The 22,237-nt window shown below is 43.9% G+C and overlaps 1 protein-coding gene across 1 annotated transcript in view; it reads left to right on the top strand.

Annotated features, from left to right (window-relative positions):
• Positions 1-22,237, top strand: part of LOC144493033 (uncharacterized) — a 364,898-nt gene that overhangs the window by 333,182 nt on the left and 9,479 nt on the right. The window contains exons 13-14 of the mRNA XM_078211846.1: positions 16,602-16,685; positions 17,511-17,723. Coding sequence (XP_078067972.1) covers positions 16,602-16,685; positions 17,511-17,723 — 297 coding nt within the window. The remainder of the gene's footprint in view (positions 1-16,601; positions 16,686-17,510; positions 17,724-22,237) is intronic.

Here is a 22,237-nt window from a genome sequence, read left to right on the forward strand (position 1 = left end):
CGGCCACGATGAACAAGGTCTCGGGATGATTCGTCTCAAGGCTATTTGTGGTGGTATATATTTTGTCCAGCGCAGTCTTCACGTCCTCATGGGGTAGGATGTAAACTACTGTCAGTTTAAACTGCTGTCGTAATTTATACATTTGGTTTGGAGTACTTATATTGCATTAGCTTATATTTTTCTATTGTGGCCAAGTGGATGCTGGGATGTTCAGTCATAGAGAGAAAGAAGGGCATGGGGTTGCAATTAAGGAATTATAGTTATGTTTATTGGTATTGCAGTCATATGACTCAATCACAGATGGCCTGACCAGATGCTTTTGACATTCCTCCTATTCTTCCTTTGTTAGTCGTTATAAAGCTGGGGGCAAGGACTATACTCTAATGATAGTGAGGTTGTAGAGCATGCAGCAGACTGCCACGAATCCTGATACTTAACTCTGCCATGTACTGCAGATCTTCTCCAGGGTAATCTGGGCAGAGGAGACATTGTTTAAGCAACCCTATGATCTGCTCCATCACACTTCATATGGCAGCATGCCTTTGTTGTAAGCATGCTGCACACGTGTGTGTGTGGATTGCATGCCTGTGTCATCAGCTGTATTGTCAGTAGATAGCCCTTATCAGCCAGTAACAACCCTCTGGTTTGTCTTGCATTCCAAGGGAAATGCATACTACTGCACTCAATGATGGGCGCAACTGATTTGTGCAGAATCCTTGAAGTTAGAACAAAGTCTTTCAACACATGTCACACCACTCCCCATAGACATCAGAAACATTAAACAATTCTGGAAACCACCAGTCACTTCTACAATCTCAACAAGAACCAGTAGAAATCTGCAACTACCTGAAATTAATTGATATTTGCTTTAGATAGCATTTGTTTGTGGGATGATGTAGAGGGTAGGGTGAGGGGTTGGGGGTGCGGTGGTTCTACCTGCTGCTGAATGCATTTTAGCCATGTACTTTTAAGAAGCAGTTCTGGAGGGAGAGCTCTAAATTGGCAGCGCAGTTTACACGCTAATTGGTGTCACTATCACTATCACTTTACCCGGCATTCCTCTGACAGATGTTCCTTTCGCATACGCTATCACCCTCAACAAAATGACATTCGGCATGAAGGGGTGTATGAGCCACTGTGGCTGTTGTTTTACAGGCAAATTGTCACTCATAACAGTGAAAATTTGTGCAGAAAGCAGCTGAATTTCATGGTCATTTTATTTTGATCTAATCCATTTAGAAAGCATCTATGTTTTTGAAGGTTTTTGAAGTAGTGTTTCTGGATCACTTGTGTTTCTTCATTCTTTCATGTGAAGTGAGCATTGCTGGCAAGATTGGCATTTGTTGCCTATCCCTAATTGCCCTTGAGAAATGGTGGTGAGCCACCTTCTTGAACCATAGCAGACCGCCTGGTGTAGGTCACTCACAAGGCTATTTGGAAGAGAGTTCCAGGTTTTTGAAATAGTGGCAGTGAAGGAATATCCAAGTCAGGATGTGTGACAGGGAGGACAATTTGCAGGTGGCAGTGTTCTCATGTTGCTCTTGGCCTTCTAGGTGATAGAGGTTGAGGGTTTGGAAGCTGCTGTCAAAGAAGGCCTGGTGAGTTGCTGCAGTACATTTTGTTGTAGATGGGAACGCACTGCTGCCACTGTGCATTGGTGATAGAGGAAGTGAATGTTTTTAAGCTGGAAAATGGGGTGATAATCAAGTGGGCAACTCTTTCCTTGATGGAGTCAAGGGTCTTGGGTGTTGTTGGAGCTGAACTCATCCAGGCAAGTGAAGAGTATTGCATCACAATCCTGACTCGTATCTTGTAGATAGTGGATGGACTCGGACAAGCCAGGAAGTAAGTTATGTGCCACAGAATACCCCGCCTCTGATTTGCTCTTAAAGCCACAGTATTTATATGACTAGCCCAGTTAAGCTTCTAGTCAGTGATATACTACCAAGATGTTGGTGGTGAAAAATTCAGTGATGGGATAATGCTATTGAATGTAAAGGAGAGATGGTTAGATTTTCTCTTGTTGGACATGGGCACTAATGTCGCTTGCAGTTACTGACCTAAGCCTAATGTTGCCCTGGTCTTGCTGCTTATGGACATAGAGTCATATATATATATATATATATATATATATATATTCATATATATATGCATATAGTCCTCTAGGTTCACCATATTGGCACCTCATCTCTAGGTATGCCTCATGCTGTCCCTGGGTGGATCTCCTGCACTCCTCATTTAACCAGGTGTGACCCTTTGACTCAATAGTAATGGTAAAAAGAGAGATGAGCAGGGCTATGAGGTTATAGATTGTGGTAAAGGATGGGAACATTCCATCCAAGGAATCTGCAAAGGGGCATTAATACGGTAATTGGCAGTTGCTGAATATGGTTGGGCCTAGGACAGTACCCTGAGAAGTTGATGCAGCAATTAGCTATGAGGAGAGGTTGGAGAAACTTGGTTTGTTCTTAGCTATGAGGAGAGTTTGGAGAAACTTGGTTTGTTCTTAGCTATGAAGAGAGGTTGGAGAAACTTGGTTTGTTCTCACTAGAGCGACGGAGGTTGAGGGGAGACCTGATAGAAGTCTACAAGATTATGAGAAGCATGGACAGAGTGGATAGTCTGAAGCTTTTTCCCAGGGTGGAAGAGTCAATTACTAGGGGACTAGGTTTAAGGTGCGAGGGGCAAGGTTTAAAGGAGATGTACAAGGCAGATTTTGTACACAGAGGGTAGTGGGTGCCTGGAACCTGTTGCCGGGGGAGGTAGTGGAAGTGGATACGGTAGTGACTTTTAAGGGGCGTCTTGACAAGTACATGAAGAGGATGGGAATAGAGGGATATGGTCTCCGGAAGGGTAGGGGGTTTTAGTTAAGTCGGGCAGCATGGTTGGTGCAGGCTTGGAGGGCCGAAGAGTCTGTTCCTGTGCTGTAATTTTCTTTGTTCTTTGTTCTTTTGTTCAATGTCCAGGGTCTGAGATGTGCTCAGTATGACTATAATCACTGGAAAACTTACTCCCTCATTCCCATTGACTTCTATTTTGCTAGGGATGCTTGATGCCACATTCAATTAAATGCTGCTTTAAGGTGGACTATCTCACCTCACTTCTTGTAATAAACTCTTTTGTTCCATTTGGATCAATGTTGTAATGAAGTCTGAAGCTGGGTGGTCCAAACTCAGTAAGCAGGTTATTACTGAGTAAGTGCTGCTTGATAGCACTGTCAATGATAATTTTCATCATTTTCTTGATGATGGAGAGTTGACTTATGGGTCAATAATTGGCCAGATTGGATTTGTGCTGCTTTGTATGGACGAGACATATCTTGGCAATTTTCCACATTGTCAGGTAGATTTCAATGGTTCAGATTGGCTAGGAGCAGGGCTAGTTCTGAAACTAAAGTCTAATGTACTACTGCCAGGGTATTGTTAGGGGCCAATACCTTCACTGCATACAGTATCTTCCGCCATTTCTTAATATGACATAGATTGAATCAAATTGGCTAACGCCTGGCATTATGATGTTGGGGACCTCTGGAGTAGGTTAAATTAGATCATGCAATTGACACTTTCGGCTTCAGCCTTGCCTTTCAACCTTGATAGGCTGGGCTCCCCTGGCTTGGAGAACGGAGATATTCGTGGAGCCCTTCTTTGAGTTAGTTGTTCACCATCATTCACAACAGAATGTAACAGGACTCCAGAGTTTTGATTTGATCTGTTGGTTGTAGGATTGCTTAGTACTGTCTATCACATGCTGTTTCTTTTGTTTAGCATGCATATAGTCCTCTAGCTTCACCATGTTGGCACCTCATCTTTAGGTATGCCTCGTGCTGTTCCTGGGTGGATCTCTTGCACTCCTCATTTAACCAGGTCTGACCCTTTGACTCAATAGTAATGGCAAAAAGAGAGATGAGCAGGACTATGAGGTTATAGATTGTGGTAAAGGATGGGAACATTCCATCCAAAGAATCTGCAAAGGGGCATTAATACGGTATGTGAGTGGGAAAAAAATTGGCAGATGGAATATAATGTGGGAAAGTGTGAATTTGTCCATCTTGCCAGGAGAAATAGTAAAGTAGCGTATTATTTTAATGGAGAGATATAACTTTGAGGTACAGAGGAATCTGGGTATCCTGGTACATGGATCAAGAAAAGTTAGTTTGCAGGTACAGCAAGTGATTCAGAAGGCAAATGGAATGTTGTTTATTGCAAGGGAAATAGAACATAAAACAGTGATGGTTTGTTTCTTTTGTACAGGACATTGGTAAGACCACTTCTATGTACAGGTTTGGTCTCCTTATTGAAGAAAGGTCATAGATGTGTTAGAAACAGTTCAAAGAAGTTTCACCTGACTGATAATTATGAGGAAACGTTGGACGAGCTATGCCTGTATCCACTGGAGTTTAGAAGAATGAGAGGTGAACTTACTGAAACATAAAATTCTGAGGGGACTGAACTGTTTGGACACTAAAAGAATCTTTCCTCATGTTGGAGAGACCGGAACTAGAAGACACAGTTTAAAAATAAGGGATCTTTCATTTAAGACAGAGATGCAAAGTATTTTTCTCTCTCAAGAGGGTTGTGAGTCTTTGGAACTTACCCAGAGAATGCTGGAGGCAGGGTCAGCGAATATTTTTAAAGCAGGTATAGATAGGTTCTCAACTATCCAGAGAGTCAAAGGCTATTGGAGGTAGGCAGAATGTGAAGTTGAGGCCGCAGTCAGATCAGCCATGATCCTATTGAATGATGGAGCAGAATAGAAGGGCTGAATGGCCCACTTCTGCTCCTGTTTGTACATTCATATGCACCATCAAGCAAGGAGATTTCTAGCACAGCCAATGCAGCCATGCCCCCTGTGTGTGCCAGAAGCATGCATAGCAGGTGGATCATGAAATCAAACAGCTTCTCACGCTGATCTGACACCTGATCTGCCATTTTGGACTTCACAGGTCTTGTTCATAGAAGAAATCAGAGAAACCCTACAGTGCAGAAGGAGGCCATTCGGCCCATCGAGTCTGCACCGACAACAATCCCACCCAAACCCTATCCCTACTTAGTTACCCTGCTAATCCCTCAAACCTATCACACCCCGGGCCACTAAGGGTTAAGGTAGCATATCCAATCAACCTAACCCGCACATCCTTGGACTGGATTTGCACATCTTTCTGTTGATGTACTCCATAAGACATAGGAGCAGAATTAGGCCACTTGACCCATCGAGTCTGCTCCGCCATTTAATCATGGTTGATACTTTTCTCATTCCCATTCTCCTGCCTTTTCCCCATAACCCCTGATCCCCTTATTAATCAAGAACCTATCTATCTCTGTCTTAAAGACACTCAATGACCTGGCCTCCCCAGCCCTCTGCGGCAAAGAGTTCCACAGATTCACCATTCTCAGGCTGAAGAAATTAATCCTCATCTCTGTTTTAAAGGATTGTCCCTTTAGCCTGAGGTTGTGCCCTCTGGTTCTAGTTTTGCCTACTAATAGAAACATCCTCTCCATGTCCACTCTATCCAGGCCTCACAGTATCCCGTAAGTTTCAATAAGTTCCTCCCTCATCCTTCTAAACTCCAACGAGTACAGACCCAGAGTCCTCAACCATTCCTCATACGACAAGCTCTTCATTCCAGGGATCATTCTTGTGAACCTCCTCTGGACCCTTTCCAAGGCCAGTACATCCTTCCTTAGATACAAGGCCCAAAACTGCTCACAATACTCCAAATGGTGTCTGACCAGAGCCTTATACAGCCTCAGAAGTACATCCCTTGTATTCTTGTATTCTAACCCTCTCAACATGAATGCTAACATTGCATTTGCCTTCCTAACTGCCGACTGAACCTGCACATTAACCTTAAGAGAATCTTGAACAAGGCTCTCCCAAGTCCCTTTGTGTTTCTGATTTCCTAAGCATTTCCCCATTTAGAAAATAGTCTGTGCCTCCATTCCTCCTTCCAAAGTGCATAACCTCACATTTTTCCACATTGTATTCCATCTGCCACTTCTTTGCCCACTCTCCTAACCTGTCCAAGTCCTTCTGCAGTCCTCCCGCTTTCTCAATACTACCTGTCCCTCTACATATCTTTGTATCATCTGCAAACTTAGCAACAGTGCCTTCAGTTCCTTCTTCCAAATCGTTAATGTATATTGTGAAAAGTTGTGGGCCCAGCACTGACCCCTGAGGCACACCACTAGTCACCGGCTGCCATCCTGAAAAAGACCCCTTTATCCCCACTCTGTCTTCTACCAGTCAGCCAATCCTCTATCCATGCCAGGATCTTACCCTTAACACCATGGGCACTTAACTTATTTAACAGTCTCCTATGCGGCACTTTGTCAAAGGCCTTTTGGAAATCTAAATAAATCACATCCACTGGTTATCCTTTATCTAACTTCCTTGTTACCTCCTCAAAGAACTCTAATAGATTTGTCAGACATGACCTCCTCTTGATGAAGCCGTGCTGACTCAGTCCTATTTTATCATGCACTTTATCATGCATTCCACGATCTCATCTTTAATAATGGACTCTAAAATCTTGCCAGTGACTGAAGTTAGATTAACCGACCTATAATTTCCCATCTGCTGCCTCCCTCCCTTCTTAAACAGCTGTGTTACATTAGCTATTTTCCAGTCCTCTGGGATCCTCCCTGTCTCCAGTGATTGCTGAAAGATCACCACTAATGCCTCCACAATTTCCTCATCTATAGCTGAGGAAATACACCCTGGGGTATATTCCATCCGGTCCAGGTGACTTATCCACGTTTAGATCTTTCAATTTCCCCAGAACTTTCTCCTTAATGATGGCCACTACACTCACCTGTGCCACCTGATTCTCCTGGAGCACTAGCGTCTTCCACTCACTTAATACCTTCCAGCTGAACACATATTACCCCTTTCCATCCCCATTAGTGCTATTTAAAGCGATAACCATTCACCTGATGGTGAAGTGCTTTTGACTTTCCTTTGTTCTCGCAGAGTGAGATTAAGTACTGTGTTGTGTATTGGAGAAGTTGACAGTGGCTTCTGGATTCACAAGAGAGTGGTGCTGTACTCTGACAATGGGTTCACAGGAGTTACAAGATCTGACAGGAGGAAGCCTGATTTCAGTACTGGGGCTATAGTTACAGTCCTTCTTGGGCTGCAGCATGTCTTGGAAATAGAGCACAAGCAGCAGAGAGAGGAAGCTGTAAGCAGTGGGAAGAAGGCTCTCTCAAGAAGGCCCTACTCATCAAGTGCCTTCGGAGAGCACTTCTTCACCGCAGCCAAGAGCAGTGTCTGAGATACCTACCTTTCACAAAGGAGGTGGTGACTGACCTGCAGCCGCACAGTTTGGTGAAGATGGTGCTGACAATGGTCATCAAAATAATCGTAACCATCAATTCGATTCACTCCACATGATATCAAGAAACAGCTGAAGGGATTGAATGTTGTAAAGACTATGGGCTGTGCTAACATTCCAGCAACAGTACTGAAGACTTGTGCTCCAGGATTAGCTGCACCCTTAGCCAAGCTGTTCCAGTACAGCCAGAGCACTGGCATCTATCCAGTAATGTGTAAAATTATCCAGGGATTTCCTGTCCACAAAAAGCAGGACAAATTCAACCCAGCCAATTACTGCCCCAACAGACTACTCTTGATCATCAGTAAAGTGACAGAAGGTGTTATTGTCACTGTTGTCAAGTGGCAGATACTCAGCAATAACCTACTCACTAATGCTCAGTTTGAGTTCCACCAGGATCATTCTGCTCCTGACCTCATTACAGGCTATTGGTTCAAACGTGGGCAAAACAGCTGAACTCAAGATATCAAGGCAGCATTTTACCAAGTGTGTGGCATCAAGAAGCCCATTAAAACTGAAGTTAATGGAAATCAGGAAGAAAACTCTCCACTGGTTGGAGTCACATCCCGCACCAGGGAAGATAGCTATTGTTGTTGGAGTCAATCATCTCAGTCCCAGGACATCGCTGCAGTAGTTCCTCAGTGCAGTGTCCAAGACCCAACCATCTTCAACTGTTTCATCAATAATCGTCTCTCCATCATAATGTCAAAAGTGGAAAAGTTTGCAAATGATTGCACAACGTTCAACATCATTCACAACTCCTCAGATCCTGAAGCAGTCAGCAAGACCTGTATAATATTCAGGCTGATGAGTGGCAAGTAACATTCGTGCCACGTACAAATGCCAGGCAATGACATCTCCAACAAGAGACAATCTAACCATCTCACCTTGACATTCAATGGCATTACCATCGCTGAATCCCCCACTAGCAAAGTTCTGGGAGTTACCATTGACCAGAAACTGAACTGGACCAGTCATACAAATATTGAGGCTGCAAGAACCAAGCAGAGGCAGGGAACATTGCAAAGAGTAACTCACCTTCTGACTCCCCAAATTCTGTCCACCATCTACAAAACACAAAAGTGACAGAATTTTCTCAACTTTCTGCATGAGTACAGTTCCAAAAGCACTGAAGAAGCTCAACACCATCCAGGACAAATTACCCTGCTTGACTGGCATCCCATGCTCCACATTAAACGTCCCTCCACCAGCTATGCACAGTAGCATCTGTGTGTACCATTTACAAGATGCGCTGTGGCAATGCTTGGGAACACCACAACCTACAAGCCACCCTCCAGGCCAGACACCATCCTTACTTGGAATTATATCACCCTTTCTTCACTGCCGCTAGGTCATATTCCTGGAAATCCCTTCTTAACAGCACTGAGTGTTCCTGCAACATATGGACTGCAGTGGTTCAAAATATAGATATCCAGCACCTTCTCGAGGGCAATCAAGGATGAACAATAAATGTTGGCCTAGCCAGTGATGCCCACATCCCATAAACGAATATTTATTTAAAAATCCTTCAGGACTCGGTTAGCCCAGTCACTCGTGTTGCTACTGAGACAGTCTGGTGATGGACATTCAAGTCCCCCACCCAGAGTATGTTCTGTTCTGTTCCCTTACCACCCTCAGTGCTTCGTCCAAGCTGTTTTAAACCTGGAGGGGTGCTGATTCATCACATGAAGTAAGAAAGCAGGTGGTATTCAGCAGGAGCATTACTTGTTCATGTTTGGGCTGACACATGATACTTCATAGGTTTTGCGGTCAATGGTGAGTCCTCTTGCGCAACTCCTTACCAAATGTATACCTCTGCACTGCCAATTCTAATGGGTCAGAACTGCCAGAGGGACAGGGCATATCCCAGATGGTGTTGGATGGGTAAGGCATGATTCAGTGACTAAGGCTGTCCGGTTGTTGGGACATATGTTAAACTGTTGCTTGATTAGTCCGTGGGACAGCTCTCCCAATTTTGGCATAAGTTCCCAGAAGTTAGGAAGGAGGATTTAGAAGCGTCAAATGAGCAAGTTGTGGCATTGCCATTTCCATGCCTAGGTCAATACCTGCTGTTCCTTCTGGTTTTATTCCTTTTCAACATTTCTGTCGTAGTTTGATACAACTGAGTGAATGTTTGGCCATTAAGTTTCATCGTTGTGTGTTTGGAGTTGCACACAGGCCAGGCCAGTAATGGATGGCAGATTTCTTTCTCTAAAGTGGTTTAGTGAACCTGATCAGTTTTTAAGACAATCAAATAGTTTTGTGGTCACCAATACTGAGACTAGCCTTTATTTCCAGATTTATTAATTCATTGAATTTAAATTCCACCAGCTGCTCTGGTGTGATTTAAACTTATGTCCCCAGGGCATTACCTTGGCCCTCTGGATTATTAGTCCAATAACATTACCACGAGCCCACCATCCTCTTAGTTTTAGATGCTTTTAGTGTAGCCTAATTTTGGTTACTGTTTGTACTTTTGCTGGTACAGAGTTTGAAACAAAATGTTTCAGGCAAATGAATTGATTTGTCTGAAAATCCTTATAGTCAAGTTGTCATCTTGCATATATGTGAAATAAATTCCATATTTCCCATATATGAGGTAACAAGCCAATATAACATACTGTTCTGAGGCTCATAAATAGTATAAAATTAAATCTTGAATATTTGATTATTTGTAATCAAAAAGCACTGTTTTGCAATGGTGACAGTTTGTGCTATGTATCAATACAGTAATATTAGTTTCTTGAGAGTAGTAATTGACACCAAATTTAAATTATCCCACATGGAATAAAGACTGATCATAGTTTAAATGGGTTAAATTATTGAATAAATGCTATCTGATTTTTTTTTAATTGATGATGTTTTCCCCATAGACATAGACTTTGCTCTTGTTTTAGATCATCTCCAAAGCAACACTAACATCTGGTTATTTTGTTGCAACCAGTTAATATCAAATATTTTGAGAAGTTAGGCAAATAAGAACTAAACATATTATTTGCTGTTAAATGTACAATGATTCTTAGGGGTGACAGGAGATGATTTAATAAGGTTCAAATTCAGGATAGCTCCAGGCACGCAATCCAATCCCGTCTGGTCCAAGAACACCATAGCTGGGTTTTGACAGCTGTTAATAATAGTTGCTTACCAAGGGCCATCCTCCACTTCTTACTTTAATTCAGTGTAATTCATGGCTGTGTGAAGCCCTTTAACTGAAATGAGGTGATGCCATAGCCTGTGGCATTACTGCATGGCATATTAAACTTGCCAATCTGTTGGCACAGAAAGAAAATATTGCCTACTTGTTAAATGTTACATAAAATTGCTCAGTGTTACCAATGTTTTGATAATTAATCCCCCACTATTCTGCTAACCTAGTATCTGAAATTAGCTATGTAGTTCCATTGAGTTTCAGTAACATTTGGTACAGTATATGATTTTGCTGCAAAATTAGTCTCCTAAGTAATCCCTTATTGGCTACAAGCTATTGCCAGCTTAGGAAAACATTTAAATTTTGATTTCTTTTTGTTTTGAAATTCTTCAAGATGTAATGATGCTGTGCCACCATAGTACAGCATTTGTTTATGCTGTCCAGAGACTTCAGACTAGATTTCACCAGCCCAGTGGAGATGGACTGGGAGGTGGGAAGGCCGATGAAATGGCATAGGGAGAGAGAGTGACGTCTTCCCAACGCAGCAACTTATTACCAGCAGTGGACACCTCAGTGGCACATCGGTCCAGTGTGCAGCCAATTTCACCAGTTAGCTACCCAATTAGGGGCCTTCCTACCCCTGTTGGCATTTTATCGGGGGTTGGGAGACATCATAACTGCATGGAGCGACCACCAGATAAACCCTTGCAGCCTCCTGGTCCCCTTTATGTCTGCTCCCTGGCCCACAAAGGGGCCTCCCAGCACTAACGGCCACTCCATGGCTACAGTGGGCTGAAGAAGGGCGCACTCCCAATCTGTTTGTAAGATCCTCTCTGCCTGGCCCCAGCATTGTACAAAAAAAACTGTTCCTTTGTTCTTCAGCCTCAGCAATGACCACTTCTAAAGTAGTGCAGCGGAGCTGCTGGCCCTCTGATTGGGCTGGCAGCTTTCGGAATTGGTGGTCCTGACAGCGTCTTCCTAATTCACTGCCGCGAGTAAAATGCCACCCCAGGATTCTGCTGACCACCAATGCAGGGGTCAGATCTTGCTTTTGTCCCAGCAGCAAGACTTTAGCTGTTCATAAAATTCAGCTCTTCAATTCACATTTGGGCTGGGGGGCTCTCTATTAAATATGCAGGTTATTAAATAGTATCCCCTGAAGGTTTCGTAATGAAATCTGTTTTGCAACTAAGTTTTGCTGTGTAGGCAACTGGCTGATTAATCTACATGTAAAGTGCAAGACAGATGTTGAATGGAGGAAGTCAGAGCAACATTAATAGTTAGCGCAAAGGCAGCATGTTACTCAAGACAGCTTAAAGGTATAGAGGACAATTTTAATATAATCTACCCATTGGAAAAATTACAAGACCGAGTGCATGTTTTGCATCTGCCCAATGTTACTCTCCATTGAAGCCAAAAGAAAGTAACATTGATAGGTGTGTAAAACCTTTCCTGCCCACTGGGCTAGGTTAAAATTACCCCTCATCGCCCCCGCCACAGTATCCATTATTTTGAAATCGCTTCCCAAAACAGCATACTTTAATTAGTGTAAAAAACAGATTTGCCTTTGGTAAAGACAGAAAATAAGTGCACAGAATTTGAATCCATGGCCCTGTTGGAGATAGTGCTCCAGATGCCGCAGGCTCTTTGGGTGCTGTGTGCTGCACCTCTATCTCCTTCCTCCACACCCTTGCAACAGTCCATGGTGGGAAGTGCACTCGGATGGATGTCTACTATGTGTGTTGAAAGGCTTTGAATAGGTGCTGTCATCACATCGCTCAGCCTACTGGCTCGTTTGGCACACTGTTCATGAATTTGGATCTTGCAGGTTCATTCAATGTATTTGTTTGTCACTCAACATTGAGCACAATTTCTGCTGCAACAGGGGCCCAGCACGAGTGTCATTTAAAGGGCCAGGCACCCAACTTGTAAGTACAGTAATTACGAATACCTTCTGCTACTGCAGAGTCTTTACAGGTATTGTGGTCACTTCCTGCATTTGGGCAGGAAGTGTTGCAACATCCTCACAGGATGGCAGAGGACGAGATGACAGTTTCCACCAATCCCACATTACTGCGACAGGGTATGTTTGAAGATTATTTATTAGTGTCACAATTAGGCTTACATTAACATTACAATGAAGTTGCTGTGAAAATCCCCCACTCACCACACTCTGGGGCCTGTTTGGGTACATTGAGGGAGAATTTAGCATGGCCAATGCATCTAACCAGCACGTCTTTCAGAGGGCCGCAGCTGTAATATTTCTGAGTTGCAGGGTGACAGGACAATGGAGCAGAGGCTGCAGAGAGGGCATTCTGTGCATGATTGCTCTATCAAGTTGGAACATTACAGCTTTATGCTTCTTGACAGCGATGGGAGAGTTTCTAGTAGGGCAGCCATTACATGCAGCATTTTGCTGTGTATCCGCATCAGTGTTCCCGAGCACATCAACACTTCGAGATCTTCGTCTGAGTCCTCTGTAGCAGAACTTGTCTGCGATCTTGCCTATCGGTGAACTGGTAAACCAACTATCCTTTACCCTTCCTCTGGCTGCAACCCAGTGGGGCCCAGCTGTTCACCAGGTGCTGATTTCAGCTCTGTAATTGCACTTAAAATACCCGCAGTCCTAATGTCTAAATTGGTAGCTGCCAATGTCAAATCAAGTTCATTATATGCTGTGTTGTTACTTTCCCTCCGCCCTTTGGATGTGCCATAATTGGGCAGGGGTGACTAAAAGCAAGAAATCAGAAATTTTGGGGGTGAAGGAAATGGTGTGGGGAGGAAAGCAAGAGGCCCATGATCCATCAGCAGCTCACACATCACACCAGGTAACAGGATGAGCAAAAACAGAGTTGAAGAGGGACAGAGGGCATAAACATAAGATCATGCCATATGCTGTATCATAGCCATCCATGATGTAGACAGCCATCTCATGTGTAGGACCCAGAAGATGCTGGCATCCTTGGCCCGCTCTGGTTCTGTTCTGCTCCCTTATGTTGTGTGCCATCTTGTCCGGCGAGAGAGAGGAGGGTGATGTTCCTGCCACAGCTCAAGAGCTGTTAGTATGTGGAAGCAGCAGGACCTGGTGTGAGGTTAGCATAATTGATATGTTTGTGAACATGAAGTGAAGTGTCTGTTTGTTAGGCTTGAGACCTGACTGCCATTGACTCCTAAAAGGTGATGATGGATGTGCTGCATTAAACTGTACGAGAGGTAAGCGGTAAAATGGGAGCAGATATCATTCATTAACTTTGACTACCCAGGTGTAATCATTAGGGATCTTGCTGCACTGCTGCCGTGTCCCAGACATCCGGGATTGATCTCTCTGGTCCCATTTTCTTAATCTCTTCTGTCCGGTCCACAGTCGTGACCAAGGCCTCCAGTGCCCAATCTGCGAACCAAGAGTGCTCTCTCTGCCCTTATACCAGTTTTTTTCTTCAAAATTGCAGCAATGGCACTCAGCAGGAACCTCCTGTGTGCACTCTGCAAATACTGCTTGACTCCCTGCCGAGGCAGCCAACAGTGTGATCACCTCTTTCGAACTGATGCTACAAACAGATAAATGATCAGGCATCAAATTTGCATTCTACCTACCTCCATGGCAACGAGAACAGGCAGGTTGCAAATAGTTTGCATTGTACAGCAAATTGATGGAAATCTTTCATGACATGACATTTCACTGTGTGTACAATTATCATGCTTAAATAGAAATATATCCTCAAAATATACATGTGCCTTATTTGGTAATGGAAATTTCATTTAAAAAATACATATTTGATAAAGGTGATCCTATTCTTCCATTTCTCTATGGGGTAAAAGATGTAAGTTTCAGCTTTTACCTCTTGTGACTTAGTGGCTTTCCAGTTCTCCCTTCTTGTCTTATTCCTGTCAGTGAGGAGAATCACTATTTGGTCATGCAACAATTGAGAAGTGAATGATTGAGTCATCATTAGATGGACATACCAATAGCATAATGAGAAGCAGAAAATATGGCCGCGATTTTACGGGTTTTCCCCGCCCATTGAGAGAATTATTTAAATGTTAATTTCCATCTGTTTTGTGAGCCTGGCACTGAATCGTCCAGACTCACTTGCCTTTGCGGCCTGGCTGGGAGAGGTTCTGTCCAGCGAGGGAAACACTTGCTCTCCATGAACGGAACAGTCGTGTTGCCCTCGCTGGTAGAACCGGAGGCCATTGAGGCCCCTGGGGGAGGTCGAGGGCAAGGCAGTGTGCCCTTTGGGCAGTGCCAACATTGTCACTGCCCACCGATCTGATTTGCATCTCTCCCATTGTCATGGTAGCTGGACACTTAGGGCCTGATTTTACCAAAACTTCGAGCCTGTTTTCGGGCGATTACTCTTCCCTGCAGGGGCAAGAGAGCGGGAGAGATGGCTGTGGCTGGTAGTGTACCAGTGATGGTGTATCCCTGTACAGGCCCAGCTTGGTCCTTCCCCAGCGTCTCCTCTTGGACTTGTACTGATCTTGTAGCCGGTTTTCATGTGGATCCACTGTGGAATCGGCTGGTTCTGCTTCATCTTCTTAGCGAGGAATCGCTTCATCCTGAAGGTTTTGTGGGATGGCATGGCCGCACGTCCACTCCGGCAGGAGGGATTCGTTCCTTCGGTAGGGAAGAGGGATCGCCCGCAGAGTGGCGGCGGACCCCCCCCCCCCCGACCAGAGGATGAGACATCACCCGCCCCCCCCCTCCCCCCGCAGGGGATGATCGGTCACACCCCCCACCCCCCGAGGATGATCGTCAGAGAGCCGCTCTCGCCGCTTTCTGCTTTTTCTTTCTTTCGCGTCCGGGCGCGCTGTCAGATTTTTTTCAAACTGCGCATGCGCAGTTCAGAGCTCCAATCGGTCCGCCAGCGCTAAGCCCCGCCCACAGCGCGGATCGGACTGGAGCTGGCAAAACGCGTATGGGCGCGCTGGAAAGAGGATTCCAGGCACGGATCTATTTGACGCCCAGATTTGGCATTTAGACTCAAAATGGTAAAATTCCCCCCTTAGAATTTTGCTCGTAAAATTCCGTCCTATGTATTTCATTGCCTCTATCCTCCAACCACAACATGGATGCCTGCTGCACTCCACTGATTAACAATTTCACCAGATGGAGGTGAGGAGCTTCAGAAGTAATTGCTTACATCTTTACCAATTATGATAGTTATCACACTTTATACATAGAAACATTTCATCATATATCTAGATTTCAGGTAACATCGAATCGTGAAAACCTTTGTCAGAGCGACAATGGTATCTATCTTCATCATGGCATAAGGACTTACACAAGACATTTTTGGCTAACTATCATAGAATCCTACAGTGCAGAAAGAGGCCATTCGGCCCATCGGGTCTGCACCAACCGCAATCCCACCCAGGCCCTATCCCCATATCCCTACATATTTACCCACTAATCCCTCTAACCTATGCATCCCGGGACACTAAGGGGCAATTTAGAATGGCCAATCAACCTAGCCCGCACATCTTTGGACTGTGGGAGGAAACCGGAGCACCCGGAGGAAATCCACGCAGACACAGGGAGAATGTGCAAACTCCACACAGACAGTGACCCAAGCCGGGAATCGAACCCAGATCCCTGGAGCTGTGAAGCAGCAGTGCTAAACACTACTATTTTGCTATTTGAAGCATTTCAGTTCAGTGCTCATTCTAGGCTTAGTCATAATCAACTGCTTAATCCAGAGTCTCCTTGTGTATAGACTTGGTAAAGGAATATTTCTGTTAAGGCTACCTCTCAATCCAAGGATCAGCGTTAACTGGTAATTGTAGATCAGAACTCGTCCTCCCTAAAACCTTAGCATTATTACTCATCTATTACCATTATAAAAGTAGCTTCATCAACATTTTCAGCAAATTACGTCGATGCCATCAGAAACTAAACCCCTCGCAGATGTCAAAGTTTATTTATTGTGACACTTTTGGCTATTTGCTTGAAACATTGAAACTTTAATATATGAAATAGTTCAAAAACATACCAATGCTTTAATAACTTAATAGGAGATTGGAGAGGAAAACAAAAAGAATCTCTGTTTGTTTCTTTGAGTAGGGTGTAGTGAATATGCGCTTGTTTGATAAATTTTAATTATATCCGTTTAATTCCAGCTGACAGATATCAAGGGATTTCTAGCTCAGGTTGAAAGTGAGAACGAGATGTTGAGGACTTGTAAATTGGAACAGAATACTGAGGTAAATGTCTGGAAAAAAGAAAGAACATGTTCATTCTTTGCTTTTATGTTTTAAAAACAAGAAAAACAGCAAGGGCACAAAGCCAATTTACATATTAATGATATCATTTAAATGCCATTAGCAAGTCCCAGACACTATCGTCCGGGCTCACTTGCCCTTACCTGCTCACAGTCGAGGTTCTCACTGGCAAGAATCACAGATGGTCTCCACCAGAGGGAGGCCAGACGTGATGGACTTGCTGGGGATCGGAGGCCATTGAAGCCCCCAGGTGGTCGAACAGGGTAGTGCAGTGCCCATGGGGCAATGCTAGCCTGGCAGTGCCCACCTGGCACCCTGGCAGTGCTCACTGGGCACCCTGGCACTACCTACCAGGCACCATAACATGGAATCTCAGTAACATCCACATCAATTTCCTAGCGAACAGAAAATAATTCGGACAAGAAAAAAGTTAAAGTTTATTTATTAGTCACAAATAAGGCAATGAAGCTGCCACAGTCCGGTGCTTGTTCGGGTCAATGCACCTAATCAGCACGTCTTTCAGAATGTGGGAGGAAACCGGAGCACCCAGAGGAAACCCACGCAGACACAGGGAGAATGTGCAAATTCCGTACAAACAGTGATCCAAGCCGGGAATCGAACCCAAGTTCCTGATAGGTGAAGCAGCACTGCTAACCACTGTGCTGATGTGGAGATGCCACTGTGATAACCACTGTGCTACCATGCCACCCCATAATGACCTTACAGATTATAAAATAATAGAGTAACAGAACTATTTTAAATTTGATCTCAGCATTTATTCATTAATGATTTTTGTTCATACCATAGATTGTAAAGCTGACCGCCACTATTCAGGACCTTGAGCAATCTTCCCGAAATGCCAATTCAGTTTTTGCTGCTAATGCAGCACAAAAATACAAAGAATTGGTGTCTACAAGAGAGGAGCTTGAGAAGAAATTGGCCAAAACCCATGTTGAACTCAGTGAAAAAGATGGGACCGTGTGCAGACTTCGCGCTCAAGTACAGGATGCCAGCCTATGGGTGAGTGATGCAGCATATTAGTCTTGATAAGGACATGCAATTCGATGAAGAAACAGTATCTGTGAGCACGTAATTTACAATATAATTCAAATATATTCACACAAAAAGCACTGTTCAGTCCCGTTAACTCTTTTCTCCCAAAATTATGCTTCTGTAAAATTTGATTTGTGTGCAACAACATATAATTTCATGGTGTTAAAAATTGGCAAAGTTTAATTCGATATTGTCTAGTGACTAAATTTGTTTTTCTTGACTCCATAGATTAGGTTACTAACTTAAAATTTGTTGCAAAGAACGCAGCATAGTTTTCCTTTAGCATTCTTTTATAAAACTTGCACCGCACGAATGTCAGGCAATGACCAGTTACAACAGGAGAGAATCTAACAATCGCCCTTTGACATTCAATGGCATTACCATTGTTGAATCCCCCACAATCAACACCCTGAGGGTTACCATTGACCAGAAACTGAACTGGACTAGCCATATAAATACTATGGCTACAAGAGCAGGTCAGATGCTAGAAATACTGTAGCAAGTAAATCACCTTCTGATTCCCCAAAGTCTGTCCACCATCTACAAGGTACAAGTCAGGAGTGTGATGGAACATTCTCCACTTGCATGGATAAGCGCAGCTCCAACTATAATCAAGAAGCATGACACCACCCAGGACAAAGCAGCACGCTGGATTGGCACCCCGTTCACGAATATTCACTCCCTCCAACTCAAATGCACGGTGACAGCAGGGTGTACCATCTACAAGATGACTGCAGGAACTCACCAAGCCTCCTTAGACAGCACCTTCCAAACCAATGACCACTACCATCTAGAAGGCCAAGGGAAGCAGACACATTGGAACACCACCATCTGGAAGTTCCCCTCCAAGTCACTCACTATCATGACCGGGAACTATATTGCCATTTCTTCACTGTCGCTGGGTCAAAATTTCTCTCTAACAGCAATTTGGATGTACCTACACCACATGCACTGCAGTGGTTCACAAAATGCAGCTTCCACTACCTTCTCAAGGGCAATTAGGAATGGGCAATAAATGCTGGCCAAGGATAAATAAAAAATTAGATAGTATTGACTATCAGCAAAATCTTCTACCTCATGCTCCACTCCAGCTTCTTCTGCTCAGCTACACTGTGTGTCACTGAATAAACTGTCCTCTGATTGCCCTCTTAGTCCCTTGAATGAATGTCTCTGGACCAGTGCTTGGGAAGGTGACAGTAATGTGTGGCACATTCTTTGAAGGTTTTTTGAATTCATCCTTGGAAATATGAACGTCAATGGCAAGGCCAGCATTTAATAGCCGTCCCTAATTGCCTTTGAGATGATTGTGGTAAGCTGCCTTCTTGAACCATGTAGGTACTCAGCTCTGAGGGGGGGTGTTCCAGGGTTTTGACCCAGTGACAGTAAAGGAGCAACAATTTGGTTCCAAATCAGGATGGTGTGTGGCTTGGTGGGGAAGTTGGAGGTCATCGTGTTCCCAGGCAACTGCTGCCTTTGTCCTTTTATGTTTCAGAGCAGGCACGTTCGGACGGTGTTATCAAAGAAACCTTGGCTAGTTGTTGCAGTACAACTTGTCGATGGTGCATGCTGTTTCCACTATGCAACAGTGCTGGAGGGAGTAAATATTTAATGTTGTGGATGAGGTGCTAGACAAGCGAGCTGCTTTGTCGTGGATGGCATCAAGCTTCTTGAGGGAACTGCATCCATCTTGACAAGTGCAGAGTATTCCATCAAATTCTTGAGCTGAGCCTTGTAGAGCTGAACAAACATTCCTTTAAGGACAGACAAGGCCTCACATGGACAGAGGGTACTCGGTTTCACCTCGATTATATGACACCCCCAGATGAAGGGTATTATCAAGTATACCCATGTGACCATCTAAGCAGTGACACATCAATGGAAAGGGCTTGTTCAATATCTAATTGATCTTCAAGCGCAACAAGTGCTTGCTCCATGTGCACGCTCATTTTCCTGGCAAGTACTACAGTTCCATTCTCTGCCAGTCCAGGCTGTTTCAGACTTTTATTTCCAACTCCCAGAGTGCATGGATATGGAGCAAAGAGAGATCCTTTGAAGAGATGACTCATGACCTCTCTATGGGAGTCTCAGAGATAAACACAGAAGCAATAGCACCTGCTCAGGAGAACAACCATTGAGCAGGCCATCTGGCTTCTAAAGATGCAATTTCAGTGCCTGGACCAGTGCCCTCCAATACCACCACCTCCCCCCCCCCCACCTCTCAAAGGTCTTGGTCATTATGGTAGTCTGCTGAGCTCTCCATAATACTGCCCTCCAGAGAGTTGTGGGTCTTGAGGACACTGATGCCCTGATAGGGGACATTTCACTGGAAGAGGCAAGAGAGGAAATGGAATTGGAGATGAAGGGATGTGATGCAGAACAGAAAGGGGCCTGCGGCATGATAAGGTAGCCGCCCACTGCCATCCTCTGAGTAAGCAACCTCCTTCTATTCCCTCACGGCCTCCAGCATTAGATCAAGGTCTGCATCAATAAAGCATGGGTCTGCCCTGCTCTGGGTGCCAGGCCTCCAGTTCCCCTGTGACATCCTGATTCCCTCTGGCACAATTAGTAGGTTTCTCCCTTCAGACAACCAACAACCTCAGTGATGGCTGCCATGGATTATCTGTAATGTTTTAACTATGTTAGGGGTTGTGGGTCTTAACAAAAGGAAAAATGTAGTTTACACACATAGGAGTGAATTTTCCCGTTCCGCCCGCCACGGGAATCAAAGCAGGTGAGGGGCAGACCATGGAAAGGTCCGTTGACCTCAGGTGGGATTTTCCGGCTTCAGGGCGAACTCAGCTGGAAAAACCCGCTAATAGATTCCACCTCACAACAACAGATTTATTCTAGGACTTCTTGCCTGTACAGAGTACAAACTGAAAATAAAACAGCAGCCTCTGCAACACCCTAATGATATCACCATCAAATCATGTGATCAGCTTTTAAAGCAACTTGCAATCACTTAAATATATAAAATCCCTCCCCTTTACCTCTGTGGTCATGACAACAAATTTCTATGATTTTATACATAGAATCAATAATACTCTAGACTCATCACTGTGCATCATTAATCATTATACACAGTCAATAAGAAAGTTGAGCAGGAGGAAGTCCAATCCTCCTTGGTTATATACGACATTCTGGAATTTGTCCTTGACCCTCGAAGTATTATTTGTAACTGCAGTAGACACTTCTTTTGTAACTAATTCTGCATCATTCTCATGTGGAAAAGTAACAAAGACACAGTCATCAGGCAACTCAGATTCAATTAATTCTTCCATAGTAGTAGTCACAATACTAGGGCCTAAAGAAGTTGATGCTTCAGTAGATCCCCCCACAATAGACACCCAACCCAGACATCCAGCCCAAGCCCACCTGACACACACAGCTTCAAACCAGGATGCTTACTTCAAGATGCTTACTTCAATGCTCCAGCCATTACAGCCCTCAAGACCACATCCATCACCCTCCCCATCATGAGATCACCTCCAGTATGTCTTTGAACATGAGAAGCTGCCATTGGCAAATGATCCACTAGCGAAAAAACAAAGAATGCTAGCAAAACTAGTTGGTGGCATCTGCTCAAGAGGTAAAGGGAAGCATAATGATGCATCAGCATTAGCATGCTACTCTGATTGATGATACTTTATATCATAAGAGTGTGCAGATAAGATCAGTGACCATCTTTGCGATTGGCTAGCAGCTAGTGATGATATGCCATAACACAGCCCAAAAATAGTAGTTAAGGGTTGATGATCAATCAATAATATGAAATGACGACCATTTAAATAATGATGAAACTCAATTATACTCAATGCTTCTTTTTCTAGTTGACCATAGTTAGATTCAGCACAAGTTAGAGTACCTGAAGAAAAGTTATTGGTCCTTCTTCTACTGAAGGCATAATATGTGAAACTACTGCCCCTACTCCATAAGACGAAGCATCACAAGCAAGCAGTAATGGTAGCTTTGGATTAAAATGAACCTATACTTAAGACTTCTGCAAAGCATCTTCAACATCCTTGTATGCTTTCTCACATTCCATTGCCCAGTCCCATAACTGTTTCACATATAGTAAACTATGCATCGGTTTCAATAATGTAACTAAGTTAGGAACAAATTTGCCATAATAATTTACTAATCCTAGAAAGGACCTCAATCGTGTCACATTTGTGGGACGTGGTGCTTCTGAAACAACTTTCTTTGTTTTAGATGCTTTATTGTAGGCTTTCATTGTCAACAACATGACCCAAAGACTGAGAGATTTGGGGAAAAAGTCACACTTTTTTTCTTGATACGCGGATCATGTGCTTGAAAACATTCCAATGTTGCTTCTAAATTATTCAAGTGCTCTTGATCACTGGACTCTGTAATTAGAATATCATCCAGGGAACATTGCACACCATAGAGACCATTTTAAATCTGATTAATTGATTTTTGGAATAGGCCTGGTGCGGATGTTATTTCAAAAGGCAATCTTT

The sequence above is a fragment of the Mustelus asterias genome, chromosome 4 (assembly GCF_964213995.1).
Source record: "Mustelus asterias chromosome 4, sMusAst1.hap1.1, whole genome shotgun sequence".
NCBI lineage: Eukaryota > Metazoa > Chordata > Chondrichthyes > Carcharhiniformes > Triakidae > Mustelus > Mustelus asterias.